Genomic DNA, 16,679 nt, shown 5'->3' with positions numbered 1-16,679 from the left:
TCCTTGTAAGCACCAGCATCCAAATTGAGGCCCTTGCCTAGTGTACTGGCTAGTTTTGTGTCAACTTGACATAGCTGGAGTTATCACAGAAAAAGGAGCTTCAGTTGAGGAAATGCCTCCATGAGATCCAACTGTAAGGCATTTTCTCAATTAGTGATCAAGGGGGAAAGGCCCCTTGTGGGTGGGACCATCTCTGGGCTGGTAGTCTTGGTTCTATAAGAGAGCAGGCTGAGCAAGCCAGGGGAAGCAAGCAACCCAGTAAAGAACATCCCTCCATGGCTTCTGCATCAACTCCTGCTTTCTGACCTGCTTGAGTTCCAGTCCTGACTTCCTTTGGTGATGAACAGCAGTATGGAAGTGTAAGCCGAATAAACTCTTTTCTCCCCAATTTGTTTCTTGGTTATGATGTTTGTGCAGGAATAGAAACCCTGACTAAGACACCTAGGTTTCTTAGCTTTCTGTCTAGCACTTCCTGACTGGGCTTCTCTCCTACCCAGATCTGCCTCTGTGGGTGACTTCCTCTAACTGTGCTTCATTTACGTTGGGGCATGTTGGGCTGCATAGGATCATCATTAAGGAATATATGAGGGAGGATGGGGCATAGAAAAGAATGAGATGAATGAATATGGTTTAGAATGACTAGAAAGAAATATTTGGAGTGCATGAGGGAAAATTGATGAATTGATGGATGAGTACAAGAAAGGATAAGAGCTGGAAGGAGGAATCAACAAATTAGATAAAGTGTGGAGTAATTGGAGAGTATGCCTAGAAGGATGGGGAATGATTGAGGAGGCTAGAAATACAGAGCAAAGGCAAGAGGCAAAAAATGCCTGGTGGATGGGAGGCTAGAGAATGCCCAGATAGAAGATGGGATAGACTGATGGATGGTTGTGTTGCAGAGGGCAGGCAAAAAGAATGGTGAGGGGCTGGAGATATGGCTCAGCGGTTAAGAGCACTGACCACTCTTCCAGAGGTCCTGAGTTCAAGTCCCAGCAACCACATGGTGGCTCACAACCATCTCTAATGGGATCCGATGCCCTCCTCTGGTGTGTCTAAAGAGAGCTACAGTGTCCTCATATATATAAAATAAATGAAATCTTTAAACACACACACAAAGAATGGTGAGAAGAGGGATAAGGCTCATGCAGAAAAGAAAAATGAAAAAAAGAAGAACAAAACCTTTTATTGAGATTGGAGCAGACCTGCTTGGTGTGGGCCTTTCACCCTCCTATTATCTGGCAGGTTGACATTGGCCAAGAAACCCTCCTTGGCTAGGGGCCTGCGCCCCTTCAGTTCGCAATGAGGACTCTGGATCAATAGGGTTTCCATCACCCATGTGGGACTGCACCACACTGTCATTCTTAATCACCATCATCCTTCAGGTGAGGCCTGGAACTGTGGAAATGAGGAAGTGGGGGTGGGAGTTATGGCATGGCCTGTTCTGACTCAGAATCCCTTCTGCCAGGACCCTGTCCTGTCTCCAGGTTCCCTATGGATGAATCTGGTCCTGCTTCAGGAGCACACAGATGAAGACAATTGGGTAGTCCTGGAAACAGTGCAGCCCAAGGTCTTCATAGCAAGACTATCAGGCCAGCTGCTATACACATGTATTAGCCAGGAAGATGACCTAAAATATGGCCATCCACCAGCAGAAGGACTAGCAGGAGGTGGGAAAGGCAGGGACATTCCTGTGCTCTGAGAAGACTCCAGGGGATCCTCAACCCCATTCTTCCAGTCCAGGTCCCAATCCTTCACTACAGCCCATGCAGAATCTCTTTGCCATATTCCTTTTCCTGTGACAAAAGCCAATCTAGACTCTTTATCCCCGTTTGGTTTTGGCTACAAAAATACTATGCTTGATATTTAACACTAGTTTCACATTTGTTGGAGCTAAGTAATATAGTGTGTGTTTTTTTCCTAAAGTGTGTGTGTTTTGATCAGTAGGTTCCCCATTGTCCATATGGTGTTGTGCCACACTTAATTGGCCTTAATTGACATCATCCTTCAGATGAAGCCTGATACTGTAAAGAGGAGATAAAGGTGCATACAGAGAGAGAGAGAGAGAGAGAGAGAGAGAGAGAGAGAGAGAGAGAATTCAACCTCGGGTGTATTTGTCTATTGCTCTCCACCTTAGTTTTTGAGGCAGGGTCTCTCACTGGACCTGGGGATCATTGGCTCTGCTAGACTGGTTGGCCAGTAAGCCCCAGGGATCCTCCTGTCTCTGCTTCTCCAGAGTTGGGATTAAAGGTGCATGCCATTATGCCCAGCTTTTATGTGATACTGGGGATCTGAACGTGGGTTCTCATGTCTGTATGCCAGACATTTTTCTCACTAAGCAATATCTCCAGTAATGTGTTTTGCTAAAATATTTTAAGCATGAAATACACATAACATAAACTTTATCATCATACTTTTATTTTTCAGTACAGGGCAGTTAACCAAAGGCTTTGTGCATGCTTAGTACACAGTGCCTATGGGTTGGCCCATAGCCTTTCCTGAATATCACTTAGCACTGTGATGTACCCTAATACATAACCTGGTCTGGTGGTACAGGCTTGTGATTCCAGCACTCAAGAAACTGAGACAGAAAGATTGCAAGTTTGAAGCCAGTCTGAACTACACAGTAAGACACAAGAAAGGAAAAGAAAAGGAGGAGGAGGAAGAGAAGGCAGCATTGTGTTTGATACCTTAAGATCAGACTCAAGAGGCAGAGGAAGGCAGATATTTGAATGCAAGACATGGTCTACATAGTGTGTTTCTGGCCAGTCAGGGCTACATACCTGGTCTGAAACAAACAAAACAAAAAGGTGACATTATTCACTTTTGTGGCTGATATCTACATAAACACTTAACATGTTGTGATAGCAATGACTGGAGGCTATAGAAGAGGACTAGAAATCAGGAGCTGGGGTGATGCTCAGGGTGAAGTGCTTGCTGTGCAAGTATGAGGACCATCATCCATGTAAATTCCAGGTGGGTATAGCAGTTGCCTATAATCTTAGTGCTCAGAAGTCAGAGACAAACTAGCTAGGTAGACTAGAAAAATCAGCTGGAGACTTTGGTCCTCATGGTGGTGACAACGCACACAAACACCATCAGCAGCTGCCCCCAGAGCCTGCTTGTAGAAAAGGCTAATCTAACTGATGACACCTACCTGAGCTAACCATGCAGTTTATTCACAGTATGGGTCAGATGCAGCTTTTTTATGCCTGGTATGCGCCCTTCTCTGGAAAATCCAGGTCTTTATACTGGATGAGGCCACTGCCTCATAGACCCATGGACAGAGCTGCAGATGGAGGAAACCCTTGGGCACCCATTTAAGTGCATAGTAATGCCTTTGCTCTATGACAGACTATGCCAGTTAAGGTGTTCTGCCTGACAGTTATGCACAGGGAGGGCCATGGCATATAATTTGTTCATCTGAAAGTGTCCTGGGATGAATTACAAAGTGCCCACTGAGCATGGGGCATAATCAAGGCCCCCAGGGAGGGAATGTGGCCTAAGACCTGTTCTTGCAGGAAGCTAGGGGTCAGGAAGCTGCTCAGGAAATCGAGGGAGCAAATTTGGAGCAGAGCTGAGCTCTCAGCTGATAAAGCCCTCAGCTTCTATCCCAAGAACTGTTCCACATCTCTCTTCCTTGCAGGGTGCTGATCAGAGACTAGGAGCAGGTGACAAAGGGTAGTGTTCCAGCTCAGCATCTGGCCCAGAAAGGTCTGTTTTACAGGCTAGCCCAGGAATCAGGACTGACCTGAGTGAGGACTCTTTGACAGCCCCCTTGGAGCCAGCCATAGATCCTGCAGTGGCCACAGATGACAGAGACCCAGGGGCCTTCGGTGTGGCACAGGGTGCCCAATCTAGATTCCTCTACAGGAGGAAGATGACAGACAAAGTGACAGATTATTGAAATACCAGACCCACATGGAAGGACCCACATGTTCAGATTGGCCTGAGCAAGGCCTGTACAACCATGCTCACCCTACAACCAAAGTGGACAGTGACTCTCAGCCCTAGCTGTCTACTTCAAGTCCACATCCACCCCAGGCCAATCAGGCTGTATGCTATAAATCCAGGTGATAGTGTGCACATTTCTGATGTTCCTACCTCCACCTTCCAAGTACTGACATTACAGGTCTGTCTCACCACGCCATTTTTATGGGGCTCAAACCCAAAGCTTTGCGCATGCTAAGCAAGCACTCTGCCAACTCCACTACATCCCCAGCTCAGGATTCAGTTCTAGACCTATTTACATTTGTAAAATTGCAAGTCTCTCACTGTGTTGCCCAAGCTGGTCTCAAACTCAACTTCCTCCTATCTCAGCACCTAGAGTGCTGGAACAATAGGCTTGTACCACTATACCCATCTTGATTCATCACTGTTACTTAGCCACCACTGCCATTGTCAGCTGCAGGCCAGGGCTGGTGGGTCCTGTACATACTAAGTATGATGAGCAGTATCCTTGGGTTCTACTTAGAGATGTCCCTCTGTCACTGTGACAAAGCAATTCGCACATACATCCATGGTCCCCTGGATCCAGTCACTGATATAATCTGCCCTAGCACTATCCATTACTCAGTGATACATAGGCAATAACTATGTTGGGGTCAGAAAAGGACTCCTACCTGCTTCTAGGATACAGGGCCTGTTTTTACCCCACCCATCCTGAGGTTTCTCTGATGGCCCACCCTGATACAGGGTTTTAAGGCTCCCCTTCAGCCCAGATTGATCCCTTTTTGTGAGTAAGACCAAGAGATCAATCAGGTCTTTCCACATGGCAAAACCTCATCACTATGGCTGCCTTTGTTGCGCAGAAGAGGAAACTGAAACTAGAAATTGGGGATACAAGGTGCCCAGTGACCAAGGAGAAACTTGCTCTTGGGCTTCTAATCACCCAGGTACAGTGGTCCTGTTGTTAATTCTGCTCTGGAAGAAGCAGAGATGGGGCACCACAGCACTCAGCCAGCCTCTCCAATGCTTAGACTCAGGCAGAGGCTGCTATGTCTGTAAGTCCAGCCTCGCATTGGTCTAGGAATAGAGCCTGAGCCATAGAGTGGCTGACACATGGGAACACCAGGTAAGTCAGTAGGGTGATTAGCCACTAATCCGTCAAACCAAGCTCTCCTGCTATAGGGACCAGCTGGTGGCAGGAACAGGAATCAGCCCCAGCAGGCCTAACCCTCTACATGTCACTGTAGGCCGTTTTCTTTTTTCTTTCCTTTCGTTTTCTTTTTTCCTGTGGTGCTGAGAATAGAACCCATGCAGGGAAAATACTGAGCCACCTCCTGATTTGGCACTGAAGATGATGTCTCAGCTACACCAGAGTTGTCTTCCTCACTACATCTACAGCTGTGTGCCAGGCATGGATGTAAACGCAGGTAGCATAGCCTATTCAGACAACTCAGCCCAAGGCAGGCACCACCCCTTCCTTCCCACTTCTCTAAGGCTATACTGACAGTACTAAATCCCTTCGACAGAAAACTGAGGCCAGAGAAGTTTAATGCCAATCTCTTCCCAGCAGCCCACCTGTCCAGCAATCCAACTTCCTAACTTCCTCAGCACATACCCAGAACTGACTTCCGTCCTAGACTACTTCCTCAAAGGCAGAGACTAGGGGCAAGCTTCCTTTCCTTCGCGAACTGAAAGATTTGCTTGAGAAGTTACAGGTTTGTCTACTGTGCCACCAGAATTTTACACAGTGCGAAACAGAGACACTCAATACTGACTGGGTGAACCAGGCACAGGAAGCATTAGATAATACAATCATTCTGATAAATGGTCTCAGTGTCAAGGCACTGACCTCTATGGCACCATGGCGGCATCTACAGTTCCCAGATATGTCACATTCAAGAGGCCCTAGTAACAATGGACCTACGCTCTGTGTGGGAGCTGCAGAAGGTGCAGCTAGACGTCACTGGGCCTGAAAGAAACACAGCAGAAGCTCGCGAAACAACGTCAGCTTGAACAGGAACTGGAAGAAGACACAGGAAGATGTGACAGCAATTACATTGACTCATGTATTCATGGAGTCGGTATGGCTGCAGGGCACAAGACAGCGGGACTGGGTGGGATGGCCAAGGGCCGACATTAGGAGAGCCCAGGACCTCCCTTTTCTCCTGTACTCTGAAGCCTTGATCTGAGACTTTGATTGTTTTAGCAGATCTTTACTGGGCAGATAAAACTTTAACCCAGAACCCAGTGCCCTATCCCAGCTCTTCCCTCAGGGAGTACTGATGGCTGTTGAAGATCTGGCCTGCAACTGAGGCTTAGAAACACACCCTGCAGATAAGATTCACGTGGAGTCAACAGGACCCGGATGGTGCTGAGTCGTATCCCTAACCGCACTGCTCTAAGGCAAACTGATGGTTTCAGTGAGGGGCAACAATGGCAGTATACATGTGCCTAGGGTATGGTCTTGGGGTGTGGTACACACAGTTCACTTCTCCCTCTTGGGGGCATTCTTCATTCTTCATACTCACCTAGACCAACTCAGAAAGCCAGCACCCAGTCTCACTTCCCCACTCTCCAGACCTTAGAGCACTGGGGAGGAGGACATGGAGAAAACATCCTTTGAGCAGCGTGCTCTCTGCTTCCTTTCTATTCTGGTTATGGCTAAGCACATAGCTGACTTTGACAATGGAATGTGAGGGGACAGTTTTAGAAATGGAAGAGAGGCTGGTTGTCATCCACATTCTCTGATCCTCCACTATGAGACCCTGTGGGGCTATGCACAGACAGTCTGGTCTCTCCAGTCGAGCTGAGGTTGTGAACCCCGGTAGAACCTGATGGGTGATAATTCACCTCCATGGGACGGTAGGCGTTCCCTCATGTCTCCTGGACCCCTGGCTCCAGTCGAAGTTACTACCTCCATAGCCTCCACAAGAGAAGCATGTGGCTAGTAGTCACATAGACAATGTCCCAAGCTTCTGGCCTTCAGGCTAGACTCCTTCCTAGCAACAGCAAGATAATACAAGCCCACTATAAGAGGGGCTACTTGGCCCCTCCTCACTCTCTTACTCTCTCTCCCTCTTACTCTAGCCTTTCTTCTCTCTCTCCTTTCCCCCCTTCTCTCCTCTTGGCCATGGCCAGTCTCTCTCTCTCTCTCTCTTTCCACCTTCTCTCCTTTCTCCCTGCCTTTCTACAATAAAGCTCTAAAACCATAGACTGTCTGTTCACCAAGGCCCGCTGTGTTTGGAGGATGGGATAGGCTTTCTCCTAACAAGCCATGCCTAATCTCCCGTCAGAAGACCTTCCTGTGCTCCAACCACAGACCAGACCTAAGACTCTCGCCTGTGTGGGAACCTCTCTCCCTCTGCCCTCTCTCCTGTAACTCTGGGGCTGAAGGTGTCGCCCCCAGGGTCCCTGGTATTGGGGGCTGCCCCTCGTCCACCACCCCACCCCCGTCGAATGGGGTCCAGTGGCTTCACATAGCCAGATGCCCACCTGGGGCCAAGTGAAAAGCGTCCAGCAGGATATGGCTCTCTCCCTCACCACTCCTTCCCCTACACCCCTGGCCCACAAGACCCAGTGGCAAGGACATGATGAATTTGGTTTTTACTCTGGAGAGGAGCCCAACTCTTTGGAAACTATCAAGCCTGTGTCCACTTTGTGTTCACCTGTAGCCCATGGGCTGCTTGTTATTTTTTTCTCTACCTTAAAAAAATATTTTTAGTGTATGGGTATTTTTCTGCATACAAGTCTGTGCCCAATGTTCAGCCTGATGCTAGCAGAAGCCACAAGAAACTAGAGGTACAGATGTCTGTGAATTGTGAGCTGCCATGTAGGTGCTTGGAATTTAACCCATGTCCTCTGGAAGAACAGCTAGTGCTCTAACCACTGAGTCATCTCTTCAGTCTTTTTTTAGATTCATTTTGTTTTGTGTATTGTGTAAGTTTGTGTTTATATGCACATGAGTGCAGGTGACCTTAGAGGCCGGAAACTCAAGTTACAGATAGTTCTGAGCTGTCCAATATGGGTGCAAGGAACTGAGCCTGGGTCCTCTGCAGGTACATCACGCATTCCTAACCTCTGAGCCATTGCTCTAGCTCCCACCTTATGCTCTCACTGAACAAGGAGCTGACCTGGCTAGGCTGGCTGGCTAGAGAACCCCAACGTTGCTCCCATTTCCTCCCCAGTGCAGGCGTTTGTATGGATATATTACCTGGCTTTTATGTTGAGGATTGGAATGCAGGTTCCCCTGCACAGATGTCAAGCACTTTACCAACTAAGCCATCACACTAGCCCCATTTCCCAAGATCATAAGCAGTGTCAGTACAGATCAGCCCCACTTATTACAAAGAAGTATTTGGGACACTTGTGACACAGCTTTGTCCAGGGTCACATGTCCAAAAAACGACAGTAGGACTCAAGCCCAGGTATTTGTGGACTTTGCCATTCTGCCTCACTGCCAGACTCCGGGCAGCTCTTACCTTTGCCCTCCCCCATCTCTTTCTTATTTTTAATTTGCCCAAGAGGCACTGGCCCTTTGGAGCTAGAGATACAGGCAACTGTAAGACACTGAACACAGGTGCTGGGAACTTAGACTTATCCCTCTGTAAGAGGAGCAAGCACTAACTGCTGAGCCACCTCTCCAGTCCTGCCCTGCCACTATTGATGGCAGTGGTATCATAGCTGTCTTAGCCTGGTTCTTCCACAGTAGAGGTTGAGACTTTTGTGCCCCTCCCCCCAAATAAATAAAATGGTCATTTAGAAAGAAATGATATATTTTTCTTTACTGCAAATTATTTTCAAATAGTCATGTTTCCAGTGTCATTACAAAAAGACTCTCAGGAGAAATCTGGGCCCTTTAAAGTGAAAGAATGGTATTAACTTACAAAAAATAAATACATATATTGCCACCTAAAGGAAAAGGATGCTTCTCTGGGACTGACATTAGAGCCAAAATTCATAGCTAGTATGAACTGTGGCTGGCGTCAAGTTCTTGCTAACCATGGGGTCTCTCTTTGGTCTGTAACTCACACAACCTAGAGGACCACTTTGAAGTATTCAGACTGAGGATCAAGTGCAGAGCTGGGCAGGGCTGCTCCCTGAATCTAGTACCTTTTCCCAGACATCAAATTCTTGGGACTATCCTTCTCCATGAAACGATGCTCAAAAGTAGGGGGTAGAAATCACTGATATTTGTGAATGGTTCTCTTCTTGCCCTATAAGGAACTCTGGCTGTCTTTGATACCATATTCTTGCCCGTGGGCAGCATCCCTTCTGCTCTTGACTTTTGCTGCTTATAACTATTCATAGACTTTATGTGAGGAGTGAGCCCTCCCCAGCTTTGGACAGGAAGAAACAGAAAGCAGGGACAAGGTATAAGTCCTTGTGAAGGGAGTGTTGCCTGGCCTGGTTCCAAGCCTGTCTGCCTAGGTCCCTTCACAAGGCTGTCTTAAGCACGCCTGTGAAAGCTGTGCTGAATGCAGGGAACAGTGTCAGAGTGCATGAAGACCAGATGGCAGGAAGGGGACATCACTGACATAACAGGGATAGGAACTTTTTAGGGGTTTTCTTTCTTTCCTTTTTGTTCATTTTGGTTCCCATGTTTCAATTGCAAGACCTGAAGGCAAGATGCACTCTTCTGTAACCAACACAACTATAGGTGACAGAGAGCTGGCAGGGCCAGGAGAGGCTACAAGGCTTGGCATCCGTAGACGTGGCTGAAGAGACATGAGGCAGTGTGGCTTGTGTTTGGTCACTAGTATGTTTAGCTGCCCATGGACTTGCCGTGGGATACGGCAGGAGCATGGGTGAACTTTCAGGGTGCCCGAGGCCAGATGTGTATCTGAAGTGGGGTGCATCTGTCTTCCAGCTTCTTCAAGGTCAGATCCAGGATGGAGCCAAATGGTGACAGACGCCTAAGTATTTTGCTTCCTTTTAGTTTGGTTTTGTTTTTAATTTTTGGGTTTTGTCTGGGAAGCATAGGTTTCCAGGGTTGCTGGCTCATGCCTGGACACTGGGATCCTGGCCCTGCAGTCCTCATTGGATATGCCAGAGACCAGCTCACACCAAGCCAGCATCCTTGGCCATGCTGTAGAAGATGCCTCTTTGCTGCAGGAGCTCAGAGGGTGCACCACACTCCCGAACTTCTCCTTTGTCCAGGACAATCACCCTGTATGGGAAGGGACACAGATGTTACCATTATGCAAGGAGATGCAGCTGATGTCTGTGGGTTGAAAGAAGTATTATAAACTCTAGGGGTTGGAGGGATGGGTTCAGCCTGGTACCTGCCTTCCCGCCTCCTCATTATCACTTGTATCTAGCACATGTCTCCCTCTGAAATCAGTGTTTGTTACTGTGATCATTGTCCCTCTCTCTTAAGTAAATGTTCTAGTCCTTAATGTGGCCCCTATGCCTTGTTTGACAGGGGACCCCAGAGTCCAGCATAATATGGAGCACAAATCAGGTACCTCATGCATATAAATATGTTTCATAACCTGTTTTTCCCATGACAGAAGAGTCTCACCAATTGGGGTTGGCCCTGAGCATAGTGATGGTGATGGATGGATGGATCGATGGGAACAGGATTAACCCTGCAAGCCCACAGAGCACTCTGGGGACCTCACCGTGTGTAGTCCATTATGGTGTTAAGCCGATGAGCAATCGTGAGCACAGTACAGTCTTCAAACTGCGTCCGGATGGTGGACTGGATAAGGTTGTCTGTCTCTAGGTCCACAGCTGCGGTAGCCTCGTCCAACACTAGAATCTTTGTCTTCCGCAGCAGAGCCCGGGCCAGGCACACAAGCTGTCGCTGCCCCACACTAGGAAGGGAGAAAAAACCCAGAGAGAGTGGCTCAAACTACCCTGATGCTGAGCCAGGCTTCGAGGGGAGAAAGCTAGCAGACAGTCTCAGGGTGGGCTTTTGGCAGAAGAGCAAGGCCATGCCCCATATCCATACATATGATGGCTATTCCTAATCAATCATGTTATACCTGGTGAGCAGGAAACAGGCTTAGAACAACAACAACAACAACAAAAGGCTCAGAAGTGATATTTAAAGTACCGGCTCAGTTCAGTGTGGGTGACAAAGACAACAAAGGGGCTCAGTATCCACCATCTCAGTGAGCTGCAGAGGCCTTAGCAATGACCGGACTCAGCATCTATGTGCCTGGCCTTAGCCAATGGGGGATGTTGTCCAACTAATGGCAAGTAGGAGCTTGACACGGAATGGACACTGAGAATGTTCATTCTTACACATTTGCCGTGCCACCATGACAACATGCTTGGGCTAGTCTGTTAGAGGACAAAAAGCACATGCATTGATCCCACTGAGGACAAGTAGATCCGCCAACTGTCAGCTGCACCCTCCAACCCTGTCCCAGCCAAGATCAGCAACACAGCCACTGGCTGACCACCCTAGCATTGAAGCAGGATGGGAGCTGGTCTCCCTGATGATGGATAGCTAAAGTTAGAAGAGGCAAGTGGGTAGAATCTTCCCACACACAGCTCAAGCTTGCCTCCTTACCTCAGGTTCTCTCCACCTTCTGCACACTCATGGTTCAGCTTGTCAGGCAAGGCTGACACAAAGCCCTTTAGATGAGCAAGTTCCAGGGCCATCCAGACTTCTTCATCAGAATACTGACTGAAAGGGTCCAAGTTCATGCGGAGGGAACCCGAGAACAAAACAGGATCCTATGCAAGGACAGCATATGGCACGTATGAGAGTTTACATCCAGAGGTTCCCCACACACTGATGCTTTGAGCACTTGTTCCCCAGTTGGTGATGTTACTTTGGGATGCAAGGAGGTGGAGCCTGGGTGGAACAAGTAGGCTGCCAACTTCTCAAGGTTACTCTTGGCTTTGATTCTGGCTGGGCCCCTACTTCCTGGTTTCTTGACATGGAGAAGCCATCAGCACACACACCCTACTGCGCGACCATGCTTTCCCCACTAAGCTGGACAGCAATCCTATGATACTACGAACCAAAACAAGCCTCTCTTCATGCACGTTGACTCTCCTGGGTATGTTGATTAAAAAAAATAATAATAACTAAGAGCAGCAGATGACCACACTGAGCAAGGGAAGCTCAGAGATGCAAGGCCTGCGCTCTATACACCAGAACAGAAAGAGGTTTCCGAGTCCCTCCAAAGCATGAACTATGTGGGATTTCTGTAACAGAAAATGTCTGAAAACCCCTGGGTTAACCGGACTAAAATTAGTATTTTTACAAAATTTCTCCCAAGTTTCAATATGCAAATCCTCTGTTGCTTTTGGTGGTGTTATTTCATCAGAGCAACAGAAAAGGAGCCAATCAGACAGAAGAGATTCTCAGAGAAACTTAAGGAAAAGTCATAAGCACAGGCAAAGCAGAGGGACCTGATACCCACAGGGATTCGATTAGAGATTTATCTGTGGCTTAGCTCCAGACGTGTCAGAGATTAGCACACTGGCAGGAGACAGTGGCTTACCAAGCCCCTACCACTACCAAACCCACAGATGCTCCGGTTCTTTGTATGATTGGTAACCTACGCACAGCTCCTGTATACAGCCATGTCTAGATGACATACTACCAAGAAAATGCTGGGAAAATAGCTGTGCCTCATTTAGGGATGAAAATCTATGAATGGTATTACATGCAGATGCTAAACCTGAAAAAGCAAAACCAAAAACAAAAGCAAAAAGCCTAGCCATGGTCTCCAGGATTACAGGCATAGCCTACCAAGCTTGACGGCCTGAACTTGATTCTCAGAATCCACATGTAAAAAGAGAAAAACAATTCCTGCAGACTGTTCTGACCTTCAAATGCATTCTGCTCCCCTCCTCTCAATAACTACATGAATGTAAAAACACCATCCCCACCTCCAGTTGGCTAAGTCTATGGATGCAGAGCATGTGGCTTCAGTGTGCAGGACCCAGCAGCCTCACTCGCCTGTGGAATGATGGTGATCTTGAAGCGCAGGTTGTGCAGGCCAATCTTGGCGATGTTGACCCCATCAATGATGATCTCCCCTTCTGCAGACTCATTGATCCGGAACAAACCCAGGGTGAGAGATGATTTCCCAGCTCCCGTGCGACCTACAATACCCACCTGCAGTAGAGAGAGAGGAGCTGTGGTGAGGTAGGAATGCTGTAGACTGTCTTCCCCCAGCAGGTGTCTGAGTCAGAGCTGTGAGGTCATCTGGCTGATCCTTCTCCAGGACCCACCTTCAGAGCTACTTTGAACAAACAGTGGAAAAGAACTGCCCTTTGTTTTGTCGGCTTCCAAAGGCTAAGGTCTTTTTATAAGTCAGTAAAAATGCCCAAAGGGATGGGGTACAGACAGAGGGATGTTTAGTTGGATTATGTTAATTGAATTCAGTTACAATAGTCAGAAAATAATGAGGTGTTTCCCACCCGGTTCCTTTTTCCTCAGCTAGAACTGAGCCATGATAACCCCTCAGATTCCAGCAAAGCCCTTGAACATCTTTGATATGACCTGGCCAATGACTCACATTCCCAATCTTCAGTGACAGTTCTTTCCATATTTTACATCAGAACTTGAGATAGGCTCCCCCCCCCCCCCGCAACAGTTATCCTAATCATGAATTCCCATAACTATCTCATGGGGATAGAATACTCTAATCCATGTGGATGGACGGGTTAACAAATCAACATGTACACAATACAAACGGTTGGGGTGATCCCTGACCAAGTTTCTGAGGAAATTCTATGTGTCATAGTCTAGAATGTCTTCCAGGAAGAGCTTGGGACCATTAGAAGGTCCTAAAATCCCAACAATTTCTTATGTTCCTATGTCTGCCCACCCTGGTGATGGTAACCTCCCCTTACTACTCTAGAGTTTACGAACTGCAGTGCCTTAAAGGGATCACACAGGCATGTGGACCACATAGGAGAAACTGGGATGAGCTGGAGGGTGTCTGTGAGTAGAACATGTTCTACATGTTCTAACTGTCCAAGAAAAGCAAAGGCACCATTATATGAAATATCATGGACGTTTTAGTATTTATAGTTCATGTAAATGTTTATCCAAAACGTATCTGCAGATTTATGGGCCTTGTTGAATACATTCTGTAGTCCCTGAGCGGCACACCACAAAAATCACTGTGCCACAAAAGCTATCAAAGTGGCGGCAAGCCCCTCCTTCCTGCCCCAGCCAAGGGTCACCACAGTAAAATGTCCCACATAAGCTGTCCAAAATGGCAGCTCCTGTCAAAATGGCAGCACCACAATGTTTCCTCAGCCTACAGGGCACAGGAGCTGCAGAAGCTTTCCATGGTGGTGCACCTCCTTTTCCACCTCAGCAGGAACTGCGACGGACACACCTTCTTTCCTGCCTCAGCCTACATCTTTAGTAAAACACCATTGCAGGAGCTGTCCCACAGGAGCTGTCCACAGTAGCAACACCTCCTCTCCAGCACCCCTCACCCCAGCAGCCCCCCAGAGATGGTACCTCAGCAAAAGCCAGCTGCAGCCAGGAAGGACTTTCCACCCTAACCCATGGTCCCAATGCAGGGGGGGAGGGGTGAAAAAAATCAATCCCTGATCAGGAAACTCACAATTCCCTGATATACCCTCCCCCTCAGGAAACTCACAGTTCCCTGATATACCCTCCCCTGCTCAGGACTTGAAATCCCACCAATCCTCACTCTGGAAATGGGAAATGTCTGCCCTGAGATGCTCTGCCCCCTCAGAAATCCTATATAAATATCTAAACACTGTCCCTTTCATCGACAGCCTTGGATTTGTCCCTCCACACCCTGAACCCTTCAATTAATCTGTTTCATGAGATTTTCTGCCTGGTATGACTCTCTCAACAGAAGCCCAGAGAAAAAGAAGCAATGAAGAGAAGGAGCAGGGCTGAGGCTCCTGAGCTCCTCTGCTCAGCTGGGGATCCTTCCCCTGGGAGCGGCCATGCTCTGCTGAGGAGGCTTCCTCTCAGAGCTATGAGGTTCCTGGGCCCCATGTCTCGTGATGCCCTGCAACTGAGGAGGCTTCCTCTCAGAGCTGTGTGTTTCCTGGGCTGCTGAGTCCCGGATACTGTCCCATCCGAGCAGAAACACTTAAACACTCAGCATCTTTTATTTCCAAGATTCTACCCAGTAAAAGTCCCTCAATCTCATAGTATGAGCTGCTATTGATAACAGGATTCTGAGAATGAAATTCAGGCCACCAAGCTTCAGAATCAAGCCATCAAGCTTGGTGGGATGTCCCTTTAGTCATGGAGCCTATGACTAGGTTTCTGTTGTTGTTGTTTTGGGTTTTTTGTTTGTTTGTTTTTTTTATTGGTTTGGTTTGTTTTTTCAAGTTTAGCATCTGCATGTAATACCATACATAGGCTTTTATCCCTAAGCAACGCACGGCTATTTTCCTAGCATTTTCTTGGCACTAGGTAGCACATCATCTAGACACGGCTGTATAGAGGAGCTGTGAGCAGCTTAAGGGGATTCATGATAGACCTTAAGACAACAGGAATGGAGGATGGCATCTAGCCACCTTTTATTTTTACTCCATTGCCTATGAGTGGGTGAGGATGGGGGACGGTACACACCCACCTTTTCTCCACCCTCAATGGTGACATTTATGTGCTTGAGAACCAAGTCCAAGTCTTCTCGATACCTCAGGCAGTAATCCCGGAACTCTACACGGCCTGAATGGGGCCAGGTGCTGGGGGGAGCTGTTTCCTGGATTTGCCAAGGAGCCTGGATCACAAGAGGAATAAGAGGAATCAGCAAATGCAAGCTGCCATCCTATACTCCGGGGATCCAAACTCAGTCCTCAGACATTTACCCTCTGAACCATCTCCCCAGCCTCCAACAATCCTAATCACATTTCTACTTAAGTCTTCAATGTATGAGAAAAATTTCTACACAGATGTAATTTAATTACAGTTTAATTCCCCATAACAAGAGCCCCTGTAAACCTCCAGAGCAAATAGCAGACAGCTTTGGCAGGAAGAATTTTCTATGAAGGCTTTGGCAGGAAGAGTTGCCTATGAAGGCTTTAGCAGGAAAAGGTTGCCTGCTGAAGGCTGTGAGAGAGGATGTTGCAGTTTACTTGGCAGTTGTGAGGAAACCATCTTAATTAATAAGAAGGTCATGAGCCTCAAGCAACAATCAGCATTAGGACTTTCTCTGTGACATCACTGAAGGAAAGAATGACATGAGATGTGAATAAGTGACACAGGCCACAGGCCCGCCCTGACAGCACCTTGGGACCTCATATATGGACACTTGGTATCTTGGAGAAAATAAGACATGTGGACAATTTTGTTCCTCTAAAACAAAGGTATTTCTACGCAAGTTAAAACAGAACAATCCCAAGAGGTCCTGGAAGGCAGCTAGCTCACCCTCCAAGTAGGTAGAGGACATCGATGAGGTGTCTGAAAAGTCAAAACCCAGGGACCAGGCTGAGGTCCTTTTTTTTTTTTTTTTTTTTTTTTTTGGTTTTTCGAGACAGGGTTTCTCTGTGTAGCCCTGGCTGTCCTGGAGCTCACTTTGTAGACCAGGCTGGCCTCGAACTCAGAAATCCGCCTGCCTCTGCCTCCCGAGTGCTGGGATTAAAGGCGTGCGCCACCACGCCCGGCTCTCAGGCTGAGGTCCTGTCTTACCTCCTTCTCGGTTTCAGAATACTCCTTCAGTCTCTCCACTGCCACAATGTTGGTCTCCATCTCAGAGGACATTCGAACCAGCCAGTTCAAGTATGCAGTTATCTGCCAGTGAAAAGAGCCATGAACCCACTGC

General features: G+C 47.7%; 1 protein-coding gene across 2 annotated transcripts in view; it reads right to left on the bottom strand.

The window, feature by feature from the left end:
• Positions 1-8,699: 8,699 nt before the first annotated feature.
• Abcc1 (ATP binding cassette subfamily C member 1 (ABCC1 blood group)) overlaps positions 8,700-16,679 on the bottom strand; it is a 100,886-nt gene continuing 92,906 nt past the window's right edge. For both annotated transcript variants that reach the window (XM_021184472.2, XM_029470501.2), the window contains exons 26-31: positions 16,547-16,648; positions 15,492-15,638; positions 12,869-13,027; positions 11,465-11,631; positions 10,566-10,760; positions 8,700-10,111 (exon numbers count right to left, since the gene is read on the bottom strand). In XM_021184472.2, coding sequence (XP_021040131.1) covers positions 10,003-10,111; positions 10,566-10,760; positions 11,465-11,631; positions 12,869-13,027; positions 15,492-15,638; positions 16,547-16,648 — 879 coding nt within the window. In that variant the 3' untranslated portion in view covers positions 8,700-10,002. The remainder of the gene's footprint in view (positions 10,112-10,565; positions 10,761-11,464; positions 11,632-12,868; positions 13,028-15,491; positions 15,639-16,546; positions 16,649-16,679) is intronic.

This window comes from Mus caroli, unplaced genomic scaffold (assembly GCF_978045245.1).
Source record: "Mus caroli unplaced genomic scaffold, Mus_caroli_1 scaffold_17, whole genome shotgun sequence".
NCBI lineage: Eukaryota > Metazoa > Chordata > Mammalia > Rodentia > Muridae > Mus > Mus caroli.
The sequence above is the reverse complement of the archived record's forward strand: the minus strand, read 5'-3'. Positions and strand labels throughout refer to the sequence as shown.